Source organism: Dermacentor albipictus, chromosome 6 (assembly GCF_038994185.2).
Source record: "Dermacentor albipictus isolate Rhodes 1998 colony chromosome 6, USDA_Dalb.pri_finalv2, whole genome shotgun sequence".
In the NCBI taxonomy this organism is placed as follows: domain Eukaryota; kingdom Metazoa; phylum Arthropoda; class Arachnida; order Ixodida; family Ixodidae; genus Dermacentor; species Dermacentor albipictus.
Genome location: NC_091826.1, coordinates 120100892 through 120117040, shown reverse-complemented (window position 1 = coordinate 120117040; position 16149 = coordinate 120100892). Strand labels below are relative to the sequence as shown.

The window sequence follows — 16149 nt, the reverse complement described above, 5'->3', positions numbered from 1 at the left end:
AAAATTTAGTTGTAAATTTGGCTTTGCCGCACGACCCGATGTCGGGAAATACAAAGCACACAAATACAATCTGGCATCCACATGTAGCACGTGCAGCTTGTTGAAGAAAGGGAAGTCAAGACAGATGACGATCATTGTTCGGGGACAAGATAAGCGTAAGGACGTTTGTGCATTTCAATTTCTTGTGGAAGTAGTGTCCGCTGCTTCGAGCAGACGGGCTCGTAAACTAGAATTGAGCTATCTGCCACAGATAACTTTTAAACATACTGAAAGTGTGCGCTGAAACACCCTGTATATATATATATATATATATATATATATATATATATATATATATATATATATATATATATATATATATATATTGTTATGCAGGAGGGATTTATTTACAGTGAAAAGGGTGGAGACGACATGGGACGGCCCGAAACCGCCGATCCTCCCAAAACCTCGCATCGCTACTTCCTTTGCTTCCACGTTCCTCCGATACGGCGCTGCATTTTCCTCCCAGGCAGACGAAGCTAATCGAGCGAGTCAGAGTACGCATTGATGGCACGGTTTCAATCGTGCAATGTGCATAACTTGCCTCTTATGTGAACGGTGGTCATCAGCCGTCACTTTAGCGATGGCATAGGTCACTTCACTTAAGCATTTGAGAATGACGAACGGGCCCGAATACTTGGAGAGACGCTTTTGGCAAAATCCCCTTTTCCGAACCGGTGCTCACAGCCACACGAAGTCACCGGTGGCGAACCTGACGGGCAGATTTGCGTCGTAGGAAGCCTTAACATGAACATGCGACGATAGGGTTCTGAGCCGGTCAAGTCGACGGGCTTCTTCGGCGCGACACAATGTCTGCGTCACAGGTACATCGTCGTTAGGCGAAAAAGGAAGTATGGTGTCGAGAAAACTTTGAGGATGGCGTGAATAGTGGAGAAAGAAAGGTGCGTATCCTGTGACTTCATCTTTGGCTGCGTTGAAGGCATGCGTGATGAACGGTGATGCGGTATCCCAGTTCTTACGATCCACTGAGACATACATTGAAAGCATGTTGACGAAGGTATGTTTGGTGCGCTCGGTTAGACTGTTGGTTTGCGGATAGTAATGCGTGGAATGGCGATATTGAGTTCAAGAAAGGCATAACAGCTCTCCCATGACGTCAGTGGTGAAGTACCGGCCGCGATCACTTATCGCCACACGAGGAGCTCCGTGGCGGAACTAGGATAATCGAATGCAGAAGAAACCTCGAAACATCGGATGCGTTAACTGAGACAAGTGCCATTGTTTCAGTATAACGTGTTCAGTAATGTATGATATAGCGCTGCATTCACGTAGAAAGTCTATGCCTAAAATAACATGATGACTTGCGTGGACCAATATAGTGAACTCGGCTCTAAAACTCTGTCTTCCTATCGCAACCAAAACCGAACAAACACCAACAGGGTGCAGCGTTTCACCTTCAACTCCACGAAGAATTTCTTTGCGATTCCACGCGAGCACGACTTTCTGTTTTAAGCGATCTTTGAAGCGAAGGCTCATGACAGAAATTGCTGCACCCGCATCGACAATAGCAGTAGTATTTGCAGCGTCTATAGACACGCAAACCTTTTGCTTCAGCACAAGAACAGAAGGAGGTATTGGCGAGTCTGACCGTCACGCGACCGCACCTCCATTGGCCGCGCCTACTAGTTTCCCAGCTGCGACGGGGAAGGCGACCGATGACGGCGCGGGGATGGCGAATTGCACAGTCGGGTCGGCGGCAGTGTAACTCATCGCGTGATTGGTACGACCCCACTTGCCGCAGAGGATGGACTTCTAATGGCGCGGGCGCGTCTTCGTGCACACGAACTGTGCACCCCGAAAAACGTGTCGCCCGCTGCAGGCGGCGGCGACGAAAGCGAGCAATATGTCCTCGGGAACCGCAGGCGGAGCAGACGGGTAGGTCATGGTTGAAACCAAATGGAGCAGGTACGCGTGGCATCGGGTATTCCGCAGGCACACGTCGTGGTGTGGGGTACTACTCCGTAGTGTCACGACGGACTGGTGAGGACTGGCGGTGACTGAGATTCGCCGGGAGAGACTAAAATCTCGTGAGATTTAAGTGTGGCTCTTCAGAAGGCGGTCGCCGTTCGATGCGATGTTCTCGCGACCAGGAAGGTGGTTCCGGAATGCACTCGTCAAACGAGCACTGATAACCCGTGCCTACTTCCTGATGTCGTGCTAGCTCTTCTTGAACCACTCGACGTACGATCGAGGCGATGTCATCGCAGGCAGCGATGTTCATATTTGCAAATGTGGTGACGCTGTCGAAGCGCCCGAACTTCAGTAAGATCCTTCGGGTCTTCAGAGCTTGAAACGCGCGACATTGCTGCCTGAATTCGGAAGGAGTGTTCAGGTTTTTTTCGTTATTAAAAATTGTAGACGTCTTCAGCAATGCCTTTTAACAGAAGTCTTACTTTGTTTTCATCCGGCATATACGCGTTTACAATCCCGCATAGCTTCAATGTTTCTTCAATATACGTTGTACGCGTTTCACCAGGCAATTGGGCTCTGCGCAGAAGCGTGTGTTCCGCTTTCTTCTTTTTGCAACTAGAGCCGCCTAAGCAGGCTTTCAGTTCCTGGACAAATGTTTCCCAAGTGGCCAGCACGCGTTCATGATTGTCAAACTAAAGCAGAGTGGTACCGGCAAGAAAAAATGTAACGTTGACAAGTTGCGCTGACGTACATCACCCGTTATGCCAGCTTACTCTTCCGTAGTGTCTCAGCCAGTCATCCACATCTTCTTCTGTCTTACCTGAGAATATGAGTGGTTCCGGCGTCCAGTAGCTAGGTTGCCTTGGTATTAGGCTGGTTTGAACGATGCCTTCTTCGATGGTGCTCGTTGAGTGGCCTGCTTGGGCATCCGTCATGCTTGTAGGCTCTCGGGGTAGTGCAACCAGGCGTCTGCTTCTTCGAAGATCTTGTAGGACCGGATTGTCCAGGGCGTCCAGTACCCAGCACTTCCACCACTTGTTACGGATGTAGAATCTATTTATTTACAGTGAAAAGGACAGAGAAGAGCTGGGACGGTCCAACCTGGCGTCGATTCCTCGTCCTCTTCCACTCCCCTCCAGTGCCCGCGGTACAGTATATATATATATATATATATATATATATATATATATATATATATATATATATATATATATATATATATATATATATATATATATATATATATATATATATATATATATATATATATATATATATATATATATATATAGTCATATAATGAGAAGCCAACAAACACTGACACCAAGTACAACATAGGGGAAATTGCATGTGCTTAACAAATGAAATAAAGTAATGATAAATTAATGGAAATTAAAGTGGATGAAAAAACAACTTGCCGAAGGTGGGAACCGAACCCACAACCTTCGCATGTCGCGTGCGATGCTCTACCAATTGAGCTACCGCGGCGGCGTTTCCCCATCCACTTTCTTGGGTATTAATAACTAGTAGAACCCTGGGAGTGTTAGCCAGCGCCCCCACTCACAGACCTTGGCGGCGGACGTGGAACGTCTTTTTTGCCGCAGGCGTCACGAGAACGTGATCTTTTTCGGGTGAAGGCAACTGGTCAATAAACCCACATATGCTACCTGAAGGCATCAATGTTGCCGGATTCGAGACCCTCGTTAGTTAATAAACGAGAAGAAAGGGGGTTAACCGAGGGACCCGATATTTATTAGTCATATAATGAGAAGCCAACAAACACTGACACCAAGTACAACATAGGGGAAATTGCATGTGCTTAATAAATGAAACAAAGTAATGATAAATTAATGGAAATTAAAGTGGATGAAAAAACAACTTGCCGCAGGTGGGAACCGAACCCACAACCTTCGCATGTCGCGTGCGATGCTCTACCAATTGAGCTACCGCGGCGGCGTTTCCCCATCCACTTTCTTGGGTATTAATAACTAGTAGAACCCTGGGAGTGTTAGCCAGCGCCCCCACTCACAGACCTTGGCGGCGGACGTGGAACGTCTTTTTTGCCGCAGGCGTCACGAGAACGTGATCTTTTTCGGGTGAAGGCAACTGGTCAATAAACCCACATATGCTTCCTGAAGGCATCAATGTTGCCGGATTCGAGACCCTCGTTAAGTAATAAACGAGAAGAAAGGGGGTTAACCGAGGGACCCGATATTTATTAGTCATATAATGAGAAGCCAACAAACACTGACACCAAGTACAACATAGGGGAAATTTCATGTGCTTAATAAATGAAATAAAGTAATGATAAATTAATGGAAATTAAAGTGGAGGGTCTCGAATCCGGCAACATTGATGCCTTCAGGTAGCATATGTGGGTTTATTGACCAGTTCCCTTCACCCGAAAAAGATCACGTTCTCGTGACGCCTGCGGCAAAAAAGACGTTCCACGTCCGCCGCCAAGGTCTGTGAGTGGGGGCGCTGGCTAACACTCCCAGGGTTCTACTAGTTATTAATACCCAAGAAAGTGGATGGGGAAACACCGCCGCGGTAGCTGAATTGGTAGAGCATCGCACGCGACATGCGAAGGTTGTGGGTTCGGTTCCCACCTGCGGCAAGTTGTTTTTTCATCCACTTTAATTTCCATTAATTTATCATTACTTTATTTCATTTATTAAGCACATGCAATTTCCCCTATGTTGTACTTGGTGTCAGTGTTTGTTGGCTTCTCATTAAATGACTAATAAATATCGGGTCCCTCGGTTAACCCCCTTGCTTCTCGTTTATATATATATATATATATATATATATATATATATATATATATATATATATATATATATATATATATATATATATATATATATATATGTGTGTGTGTGTGTGTGTGTGTGTGTGTGTGTGTCATATTGACGCTGTTGACAACCTCCGCATTCCCTGCATTACGCGTGCGTGGTGACTCCCACTGACAGCAAGTAATCTTTCGGTCCACTTGGATTCTATGTTTTCTCGGGGAGTGCATTTTACCCACTAACAACTTGAAGTTATCGCTCAGCGCAAGACCCGCCTGCATGACTGGAACTTACTGGGATGTTATTGATCGTTCTATGCAATGTATGTTGTCACCGAAGCTTGTGTAATCTGATTGTATGAGCGACGCGAATTGTGTAGTATTTTCTTGAAGACAGGCGGGCGCCTGTCTTCAAGAACCTTCGATAATTAATTCTAAAAGCCGACGCGCTTGACCGGCAGAACAGATTTTCGATCATCACCACTGTGTTCGCCGCAATGGTCGTTCTTTGAATGTAGCCTGTTTTGGGGGCACAGGTCCGCCCATTAAAACGAAAGTTTCGTAATTCGTAGTTTTGCTGCTGTCTATAACGTCACTACTATGCGACCTCGGGTAGTGCTTTGCGTTCATCTACCGGACGACCCCGCAGAGCCGCGGTCCATGCCCGAACGCCGAAGACAAGACCAATAGCGCCAAGGGCCAGCGAAGTAGCCGCAGGCTGCAAGGACTGTCCCCAGAGCAGGGACTTTTGCCTGAGACGACCAGGAAGAACGTCGCCAAGTCAACAGCAACAATGGCAGCTTCAGCGTCCCTCATCCCGTGTTTCAACAACTCAGGGAGCCACATGCCTTCCGTGGAGCTTCGTCGGGAGATCCAGAAACCTGGCTCGATACTTTCGCTCGGTTTCGTCGTTTCATGTCTTTTACAGATTACTCACGTTTCACTGGCGTAACGGCGTTAAAAGCTCGTGCGGGTCTTGATAACCTTTGCCGTCGTCGCAAACTTGCTCGCTTAATTCTTTTTCAGAAATGTTATCATCATCCGTTGCTTCATGGCGATTTCTTTTACTCCCTTTCAGCATGTGTTTGATTTTTTTCATACTGTTTATTATGTTGCTTTCTTTCATTGTGTTTCATTGAGTTTCGCCACATCTTGATTCGTGTATCCTATTCATTTTCTGTAGATTGTCATGTAATTTTTGCCATCCCCTATGTAATACCATTGTGGCGAGTGCTTTTAGGGTTTGCATTAACTAAAATAAATTAATCATCCAATAAATAATTAGGCATTATCTCACAATGTTCCAAACAGATTGAAAAAGCATGCAAAGCGCTCTCACACGCACCAACATTACTTTTGTGGCAACGGCAAGAGATATGACATTTGGTTTGCGCCTGAAACGAAATATTCCCTTTGCTCTGTTCCCAGTCTGAATCCCCCTCCGGAAATTTATGTCTAAGCGTCTACATCTCATGGTGTTAGTTTCTCTACTCTTTTGCGTCCTGTTTTTTATGCTCCGCATTTACTACGGTGTCGACCAAAGACCCCCACGACGCAGTTCGGCCCTTCAGAGTACACTTTCTGCATATTCTATCAAAGGTTGGTAGCACATACGATAAATTTACTTCGTATCACTCCTTCCCGCCCCGTGCGAAGCTTTGGTCAGCGCTCCGTTCATCCGACTGACCTTTGCTAATGGACACATGTTCTTTTGTACCAATCGGTTTACAATTTCCGTCACGAATATGTCTTTATGGCATAATATCATCACAGTAATTATCATCATTATAATGGTTCACTCGCGCTTAAAGGGTCTTTGCTGACAGTCTGTGGCTTATAGCATTTCTGTAGTCAGTAGTTTGTAGACTGAACGACAACTCTAGAGCGACTCTAATAAACTTATGAGTAACACAGACGCTTTATGAAACAACGAATCCATTGGTAAGTGGTCAACGGTCACAGAAGAACCGGTAACCTTCGCGTATGTGCGGCATAGTGGACTCTTACCAGCGTGGCCTGAGACTCCTTGACTGATCCCGGGCATTTGGCCAGGAACTTGTCGTGGCACCGCTTGTGCACGGTCACCTGGCACGCTGAAACAGTAACATAGCGTTTGAGACTGTTAACGTGGGTCGCCAAGAATAGCAGGGGAATGGTTAAATAAATAAGTAAGACGACATTTAGAGCAGGAAGTCGACTCTCTTTACGGTACTGCAGACATCAACTTACTCTCGCTTTTTGTCAGTCTGTCTACATGTATCAAGTGCAACGTAATCTTCTGTGGGTGCGACATAGACGTCGTTGATAAAGCAAAAGTTCACTTAAAAAAAAAGAAATATTTACTTGCTTACGCTACCAAGTACGCTACCAAGTGAATATGCATTTTGCTTTGTTGCACAATCTCTCTCTCTCTCTCTCTCTCTCTCTCTCTCTATATATATATATATATATATATATATATATATATATATATATATATATATATATATATATATATATATATATATATATATATATATGTATGTATCCATGCTGGCGCCCTTTGACTCGAAACCAATTTCTGTCACCGCTACCGCCAGAATTCCTTGCTGCACACCAATGAGAACCCGAACCGGCTACTGAGCCTGAACCATATCTCCCGACACTCTGCAAATGGCCTTTCGACGCGAGGTAAAAAAACTACTGCACACATATGCACACGCCCACTCGCAGGCGCATCCTGTGCGTGTGCATAGGAGTCGAAATCATCGCATCGGAATCGGGAAGTGAAGCTTTCGTCAGCCAGCAGGGCAAAATGACGCGATACGAAAATTGGCGGGGGCATGCTAGTAGTGGAAAATTGCATGCTCTTTCCTAGTTTTCATGCTATTTCGAGAACTGAGAGCATCTCCGGCAGTCTGAAATTAGAGCAATGGGAACGATGGAGCATTTCGGCGGCGGGAGAACGAACCTTTAGGAAGCAATGGGCGCTCATCTGCTCTCGTAGCGCATTCTTGATCACGTAACTGCGCCGCCCCTGCCCGCCCCCCCCCCCCCCCCCCCTATTCTATCTCGCGCTTCAGCACGTGACGTCTAAGATGGAGCGCGTGGGAAGACGACGCACATCAAACCACCATACATTTCAGCTCACCCTCGCACCCACAACATACGGTTTGCGGGGCGATATAGGATCTTATCGCTGTTGAATTTTATACGTCGCATTACGGCGACGGCGACGGCGAAAACTCGCTCGGAGTGTCCACATAATTGTTACCGCAATAAGAGAAATAATGCGAACGCCTCCAGGAATGGCAGCGCTTATTGTCGCAGCATCTGATAAACAGATGATAAACAGCATTGCAAGGAAACCTTGCCGTTACGAATTCAACGTACTTATTATAAAAATTGAGACAAAAAACAAAGCATTGGTTTGGGCAGAACATATACCACTTCTGCGTTTAGAACAAGAACAATATTAAAGAGAGAGGTAAACGATGAAGAGAAAAGCAAGGAGGTTTACTAGATATTGTTCTTGTTTTATTACTCTGCGCCGTTGACGGGGAAAGAAAAGAGAAGGAGAAAATAAGGTAGTAGAAAGAAAGAGCGACACCGCATTGAAAGTAAAATACGCACACTGTCTAAATGTAGCATCTAGATGTGGGAAGCCTATTATGTATGAGCCATTGGGCCTTAACAGCTTTAGCAGCGCGGACATACCATTTAGCGTGGAGTTTCGGTGAGAGCACGTGGAGGTTCCGTGAGATTTTATATGATTGTCCAATCTAACAAACACTGAACACATCGCTTGTCTCTACACTATATTCTAATGAAACGACTAAAGGCAGTGATAACCATATTAGCAACCACTACAGGTATTTATTAACTATCAAAAAGAAGGCTTAAGATAAATTCAGTGGCGATTTATCGGTAAATGCAAGCGAAATGCTTTAGCATTGCGTTGCAATTCTTACACGTGCCGGATATATGACTTAAACTGTGATCACCACATTGCAAAATGTTCTTCAGGAAGTCTCTCGACAAACGTCCTGCCCCTTCGAGGAACCAAGCGCAATGCTTGTGGTCCGCAGCAGCAGGCCACATTCAGCTGATTTATACTGGGTGTTTCAGCGAATACTTTCAAAAATCTTTAAAAGTTGCCTCTGGCAGATATCACAATTCTATCAAAGGAGCCGGTCTACTCGAAGCGGCGGACAATAGTTGCACAAGAAATTGAGATGCAAAATCAACTAATTAATAAAAATTCACAAATTACATTTTAACTAATTACATTATGGCCCTTATTACATTAAGGCGGATCCACTTGGAATGAATTTTCAAGATGACACTGGTATCGATATATATATTGCCAGAGAAATGCATTGGCGTTCCAGTTAATTTGTTAAGAAAACGTCGTTTCACGCACTGAAGCACACATGTAACTGGAACGCCAATGCATTTCTCCGCAAATTTCGGGAACTTATATCTCAAAACTCATGCCTTCTTGAGAATTCGCTCCGCGTGGATCCGCCTTGCGAAGTCTACCGCTAGAATGTGTAAATTGCAAAATTGGTCATAAGATAATTAGTTAAAAGGTAATTAGTTAATTCTTGTGAATCATTCGCTTATGCATTTAAATTTATTGTGCAAGTAGTGTCCGCCGGTACGAGTAGACCGGCTCATAAACTAGAATTGAGCTATCTGCCACAGGCAACCCTTAAAGAAATTTGAAGGTGTTCGCTGAAACACCCTGTATATATACATGCGTATATACATGTATATATAAACTGCTGTTCTCTTCCGAGACTGTTAGACATTACTTTAGTTTTCTGCAGATTAATCTTTAGACCCACCCTTCGGCTTGGCCTCTCCAGGTCAGTGAGCATGCATTGCAGTTGGTCCCCTGAGTTACTAAGCAAGGCAATATCATCAGCGAATCGCAAGTTACTAAGGTATTCTCCATTAACTTTTATCCCCATTTCTTCCCAATCCAGGTATCTGAATACCTCCTGTAAACACGCTGTGAATAGCATTGGAGAAATCGTATCTCCCTGCCTGACGCCTTTCTTTATTGGGATTTTCTTGCTTTCTTTATGGAGGACTACGGTGGCTGTGGAGCCGCTATAGATATCTTTCAGCATTTTTACATACGGCTCGTCTACACCCTGATTCCGTAATGCCTCCATGACTGCTGAGGTTTCGACAGAATCAAACGCTTTCTCGTAATCAATGAAAGCTATATATAAGGGTTGGTTATATTCTGCACATTTCTATATCACCTGATTGATAGTGTGAATATGGCCTATTGTTGAGTAGCCTTTACGGAATCCTGCCTGGTCCTTTGGTTGACGGTTGCGATTACCTTAGTAAATAATTTGTAGGCAACGGACAGTGCGCTGATCGGTCTATAATTTTTTAAGTCTTTGGCGTCCCCTTTTTTAAGGATTACGATTATGTTAGCGTTCTTCCAAGATTTGGGTACGCTCGAGGTCATTAGGCATTGTGTATACAGAGCGGCTAGTTTTTCTAGAACAATCTGTCCACCATCCTTCAACAAATCTGCTGTTACCTGATCCTCTCCAGCTGCCTTCCCACTTTGCATAGCTCCCAAGGCTTTCTTTACTTCTTCCGGCGATACTTGTGGGATTTCAAATTCCTCTAGACTATTCTGTCCCACATTATCGTCGTGGGTGCCACTGGTACTGTACAAATGTCTACAGAACTCCTCAGCCACTTGAACGATCTCATCCATATTAGTAATGGTATTGCCGGCTTTGTCTCTTAACGCATACATCTGATTCTTGCCTATTCCTAGTTTCTTTTTCACTGCTTTTAGGCTTCGTCCGTTTCTGAGAGCATATTCAATTCTATCCATATTATACTTCCTTATGTCAGCTGTCTTACGTTTGTTGATTAACTTCGAAAGTTCTGCAAGTTCTATTCTTGCTGAAGGGTTAGAGGATTTCATACATTGGCGTTTCTTACAGGGTGTCCCAGCTAACTTTAGCCAGAGCTTTAATATATGAAAATGTAACGTAGCTGGCCAGAACCAAGGAAATGTTGTTTGCCGTCGCTTGGAGATACTGAAATTATTACTTTTTCATCCCACCTGATTAGATAATTAGTCTTAAATAATTATTCAACTTCTAAAATATTATAATTAGAGGAAAAGTGTGAAAAATAAAATTGTCGAGCGACATGAAAAACTTCCGATACAGCTTTCTGTTCCTCAATACGTGCTGCATAAAAATGATTTTCCGAAGGTGAAAGAAGCCCGCGAATACACTCAAATCATCTTGAGCGGCGAGTCGCGAGGAAATTTCGCGTGCATTCGCGGGTGGTATATATATATATATATATATATTTATATATATATATATATATATATATATATATATATATATATATATATATATATATATATATATATATATATATATATATATATATATGTATATATATATGTATATATGTATGTATGTGGCCGGCTTCCCGCACTCTCCACACACGCCTGCTTTTTTTCCACCTTGCACTACTAACGCATTAACGGGCTATTTTGCCCATTGTTTGTATACATACTCAGATGTCCTTACGAGGTTCGGTGACACTCGCAGCATAGCAGCAGTGCGGCGAACGCGCGGCAGCGTTAGCACATTTCACGCTCCGTGTAGCGCAACGCAGTGAACATTCTGTCCCCTCCTGCGCTGTCTTTTCTTGCACGCTGAGTTGGTAGTGAAAGTTCGCTCCAAGTACTTCAGTGACCATATGCCACCCACGCTATAGGTGACAGCAGACGCGCCTTTCCATGCTCTCCACGTTGCGTTCCGAAATTTCGGCGAGTTGTTGAAGCCCTCTGGAACTGAAAGCCCGGCGAGCAGACTTGCTGGCTGGGTGCCAGTATTAGGCTATAGCATAACCCGCAAGAGGATAAACCAAAACAAGGGTGACCGTTCGTATAGGAGCTGCTTCTGACACCTACGACACGTCCACCCCCCTCGGTTGTGAGCTGCACTTGGAAGCGGAAAACGGCGTTATCAGGCTCCACCTGAGAAGCTTCAGGTAATGAAGCAGTCGTGCCACGGCGCACATACTAAATTTGTGAACCGTGGTACTGAAATCATTTACGCTTTAGTGGTTAGTATGCTGGTGCGCTTAGTCTTGCCTTATAATATTGTATAAGGATAGTTTGTTGCCTACCAATGGGGGCATTGTGTTAGCATTAAACATGTTATACCAACAACAAAAACACGGATTGTCGCTTGACAGATTACGCATGGCTACATTTGTGAATAATCAAATAGAATGGACGTGCGAACGAATGCGAAGCGATTATTAAAAAAATGGCGGATCCCTCGCCCGGTGGCAAACGATGTGAGCAAAGCTTTGTACGCTGTTGCATTGATTGAAGCGGCAGAAGGGTGAAAATATAAATGAATTACAAGGCTGCACGCGATTAAATTAATTATTATAATTTTATGTTAACACTGTACACATACATTCGTGGTCTGCACCACGTTTCGCTGCGTAGCGAAGATGTTCCTGTTCCCTCGCGACGCTTCTTTCGAGCCTAGGTGTCCTCGACGCTGAGCGCACGCTTTGGAGCCATTTTGCTGGCGCGTGTTCACTGGTTCCTTCAGCACACGTTGCCAGCACACTGTTGAGACGCCAGTTCGAGGCAGTCTCTCCAGGCTATGGACGATTGCAATGCTGACGCGATCACAGCCGAACACGTGACCGTCACAGTTCAGCATCTGCACATTTGTCGCATAGGGAAGCAAGCACAGCACGTGCCATCCGCACTAACTATTAAGAGCTGCCGCGGCAGTGCCTGCCGGGTTGCGTGGAGGTTAGTGCCATCTGGTGGTGCTGCAAAAAACCCAGCGGCGTGCTCGAGCATGATGATGATGCTAATGATGATGATTTAATGGCATCCCCTTTAAACAGAGCGGTCAGAAATAGTCACCTAGCCTGCTTGATGTATTCAGGTATGCTATACATGTTCTTTATGTAGCATTTTAGTATACCGATCCTTAATCTGTTTTTCCCTTCAAAATCCACCTGGTACCGCTGGCTATGACTGGGAGAGATCTGGTCGTATAAATCTCTTCTGTGCTTTTTTTTCCACCAATGCTCTAAACGTCTCTTTCTTATGTCGACTGCTGACTGGTTGACGCTTCCGTCCACTTTAAACCACAACATTTCTGGATGGTGAACGTTACCTACCGTTCTCACTAGGTGAATCTCCTCGCATTAAATGAGGATATGCTGAGTGGTCCCCGCATTTTTGCTGCAGGATACACATAACTCATCTAATTCCGAATATTTGCTCCGGTATGTATTGTCCTTAGGCAACCGGCTTGATTCCAAATAGCAAGGCACTGTCCTTTGTGTTATCGCACAGATTTTCCCCTTCTAATTTATTTCTGCGCGCTCTTGTAAATCTCCATGGTGATTTTTGTTTACATTCTTTGCATCCAATTAATTTACTCTGTTTCTGTCACCTTACTTCTAATGACTCCTGGTTGTCTATTTACAGCTTCAATGACCCTGTACTCGGTTGCCGACTTTCTTGACCTATTTCTCGATTCTGTATCCGCGATTTTCAAGTACAGATGCTTTTCAACTTTAACAGCCCATTTACGTTCATCCATGTTCCTGAGTTTTCCTTCAAAACTAATTTTGCTCTCTGTATGTACGACTTCAAAAGAGGCCCAACCCATGCCACTCTGCACTGCCGGATTGGTGATATCACCCTGGGCTCTCTGGTTACGGATCTTTGGTTAACTTCCCACCCCGGCATGATATCCGTTTAAAAGCATAGAAGGCCATTTCCTAACGTTAACGCTGGCACCGTTACTGCTTTCCAGATTCCACTCACCACTTCCTGCTTATTATGGCCCCAAAGTGCTCTGCGTTTCATAACTGCAGCATTCCGCTTACCCTTTATTTTCAGATTCTCTTGGTAGGTGCTTCAATAAGTCTTTCCTTGATTTATGTACACGCTGAGGTGTTATTATTGCTTGGCTATGAGTATGACTTGCTGTTAAGTGGACACGACCTAATTACTCGTCTTTTCATTAAACATCTTAATTCCACATTTCTCTGTACTAAACTTCAGGCATACATTTTTCACTGCGTTGCCACAGTTATTCGCAAGTGTCGCTTAATCTCTTTTATTGTCTGCTAGTAGCACTATGTCGTCCGCATACATCAGTTCTAGGAGCTTCTGTTACACCATTTGTACATTACGTATCTAGGACAAATTAAACCTCAATTCGCTGTTGTCCAGTCATCCGTCTATGCCCTTAACATAAAGCGTGAACAACAATGGAGACAGAGGACATGCTTGCTTCAGTCAGTGGTGAACAGCCACCACTTCATTACCTTTTCGACCTCCCCATACCACTTTTACTTGGTTGCCTCTATGTATCTCTTTCAGCTGCTCCACGAAATCGTCCTCTATGCCTTCGTTCTTAAGAATATCCCATAACAATTCCCGGTTTGCGTTGTCGTAGGCACCTTTATTATATAGAAACAATATTGATAAAGGTATATTCTGAGCTAATGAAATCTCTGTGCACTGGGTTAATACAAACATATACTCTGAGCATCAGCTCGGCCTGAATCCATTCTCTAGTTCCTCCCAGTAGATTATTTTCTTTTACCCTCTTCGGCAGTTCTAATTTTATGGTTTGAATTGCCATTCTATATATCGTCGAGGTTACTGTAACTGGCATGTATGAGCTCTTCTTATCCTTATCACGTTTGCTTTTGTAGGTGAGGCTCATCTTGCTTTCAGGCCATCCAACCGGAATTTTCTTTGTTCCAATCACTTGCTCTATGGCATTAGTCGGCAGTGCCTTGCTGTTTGGACAGAGGTCTTTGATCAGCTGTATTGGGATTTCACTCGCTCCTGCTGCCATATCATTAGGGACAGTTTCTTCTGCTTTTTTTTCGAATAAAAGCTTCCTATGCCAAATTTTCATCTCTCGGGATTCTCTGTTGTTGCTAGATCCATTTGAGTCTGAACTACGCTTTCCTTTCTGCCGAAGTTATCCTCAACAACGTCTGTGCTGCACCGCAACGTATCGTCTCCTTCGTAGATGTTACCGTCTTCATCCCTTTATAGCCATTTCCGAATATTTAGTTGCAGATGCGAGCGCTCACATGGTTCCAGAATCGTTTTGGGGTGCTTTTGTCTCTTTTGCGTATGTTACGCGCACCCCCCCCCCTTACGTGCACTTGCAATTTAGTTTGCTCTTGCATGAGCTGACGGGCCCACCTTTTCTTTACTCGGTATTTGCTCCGGCTGAGGCAACCTCTTCTTCGTGTAATCCCAACTTTTTGGCTTCTCGATAATCCTAAGACACCGCTTACGCTCTTCTATAGTTCCGCTTTAGTTCCTTGTTCCCCCAGTTAAGCGGTTTCCTCTTTCCAATCTAAGAATTTTTCTTGCTGTGCCGATCTTATCTGCTGCGGCATAACGTCCACCAGTTCCTTATATTCCATGACTGCTGTGGGAAAAGCCTCCATTTCGTTCTCTATGTTTCTTGCGACCTCTGTTCTTTGCTCTTCAATTGTTTTTTAGAAATTGTGATGCTATTGGTTCGTCTTTTGCGTCAGTATCTTTTAAACTTTAATGATAAACAAATACGATCGCAACCCACTCTATTTTTTCATGTTAACCTGTTAGACAGCATGGATGGATAGATGTTATGAGTGTCCCCTTTGGAACTGGTCGGTGGGTTGCTCCACCAAGCTCTCGGTATTTTATCGCCTAATGTTGTACCCATGTAAAAAAAAAAAAGCATGATTAATTCCAATAACCAAAGTTTCTGGACCTCTATTGTGAACTTTGTTTTTGTACGCCTCCATTCTTTGTCATTTCGCTGCTTTTCTTCTACCAATCTTCCAATCGCCTCTTATTAATCTCTGTTGAGGACATGTTTACCTTCCCCTTGCTCTCACTGAACCCAAGGGCTTCAAGGAGGCCAGTGATTCCTAAACTGACCACTAGGCAAATATCTTCACATTATAATACAGCATGCTCCATCGTTTCCCTAGCTTTACGGCAGCGAGCACATGCTTCTTCTTCCTTATATGCCGCTATATAGGTGCGTGTTCTAATTAGGCATACCGATCTCGCTTCGAAAAGTAATTAGCTTCCTTTTGAGTTATCATAAATTGTTTTTTCCTAATTTCGTTTTTTCCTCTTAAGTAATTACTCCTGGCAGCTTTCTTTTCCATTGCCGACACCCATGAGATTATTACAGCCTCTCTGACGTTCCGGTTGACATTCTTTGTGTCTGTGTTGCCCGCCCTACAGGCCGCATACTTGCTGGTAAGTTTCCTAGTTCTTTTCCTCCACGGTAAATCAATGTTTTTCCTGTACAAATTCCTGAACACTCTCC

At 44.2% G+C, this 16149-nt stretch overlaps 1 protein-coding gene across 12 annotated transcripts in view; it reads right to left on the bottom strand.

Annotated features, from left to right (window-relative positions):
- The window catches only part of LOC135913786 (putative protein kinase C delta type homolog), a 725274-nt gene that overhangs the window by 250003 nt on the left and 459122 nt on the right, over positions 1–16149 (bottom strand). For all 12 annotated transcript variants that reach the window (XM_070541297.1, XM_070541298.1, XM_070541300.1 and 9 more), the window contains one exon: positions 6770–6855. In XM_070541297.1, the coding sequence (XP_070397398.1) occupies positions 6770–6855 (86 nt within the window). The remainder of the gene's footprint in view (positions 1–6769; positions 6856–16149) is intronic.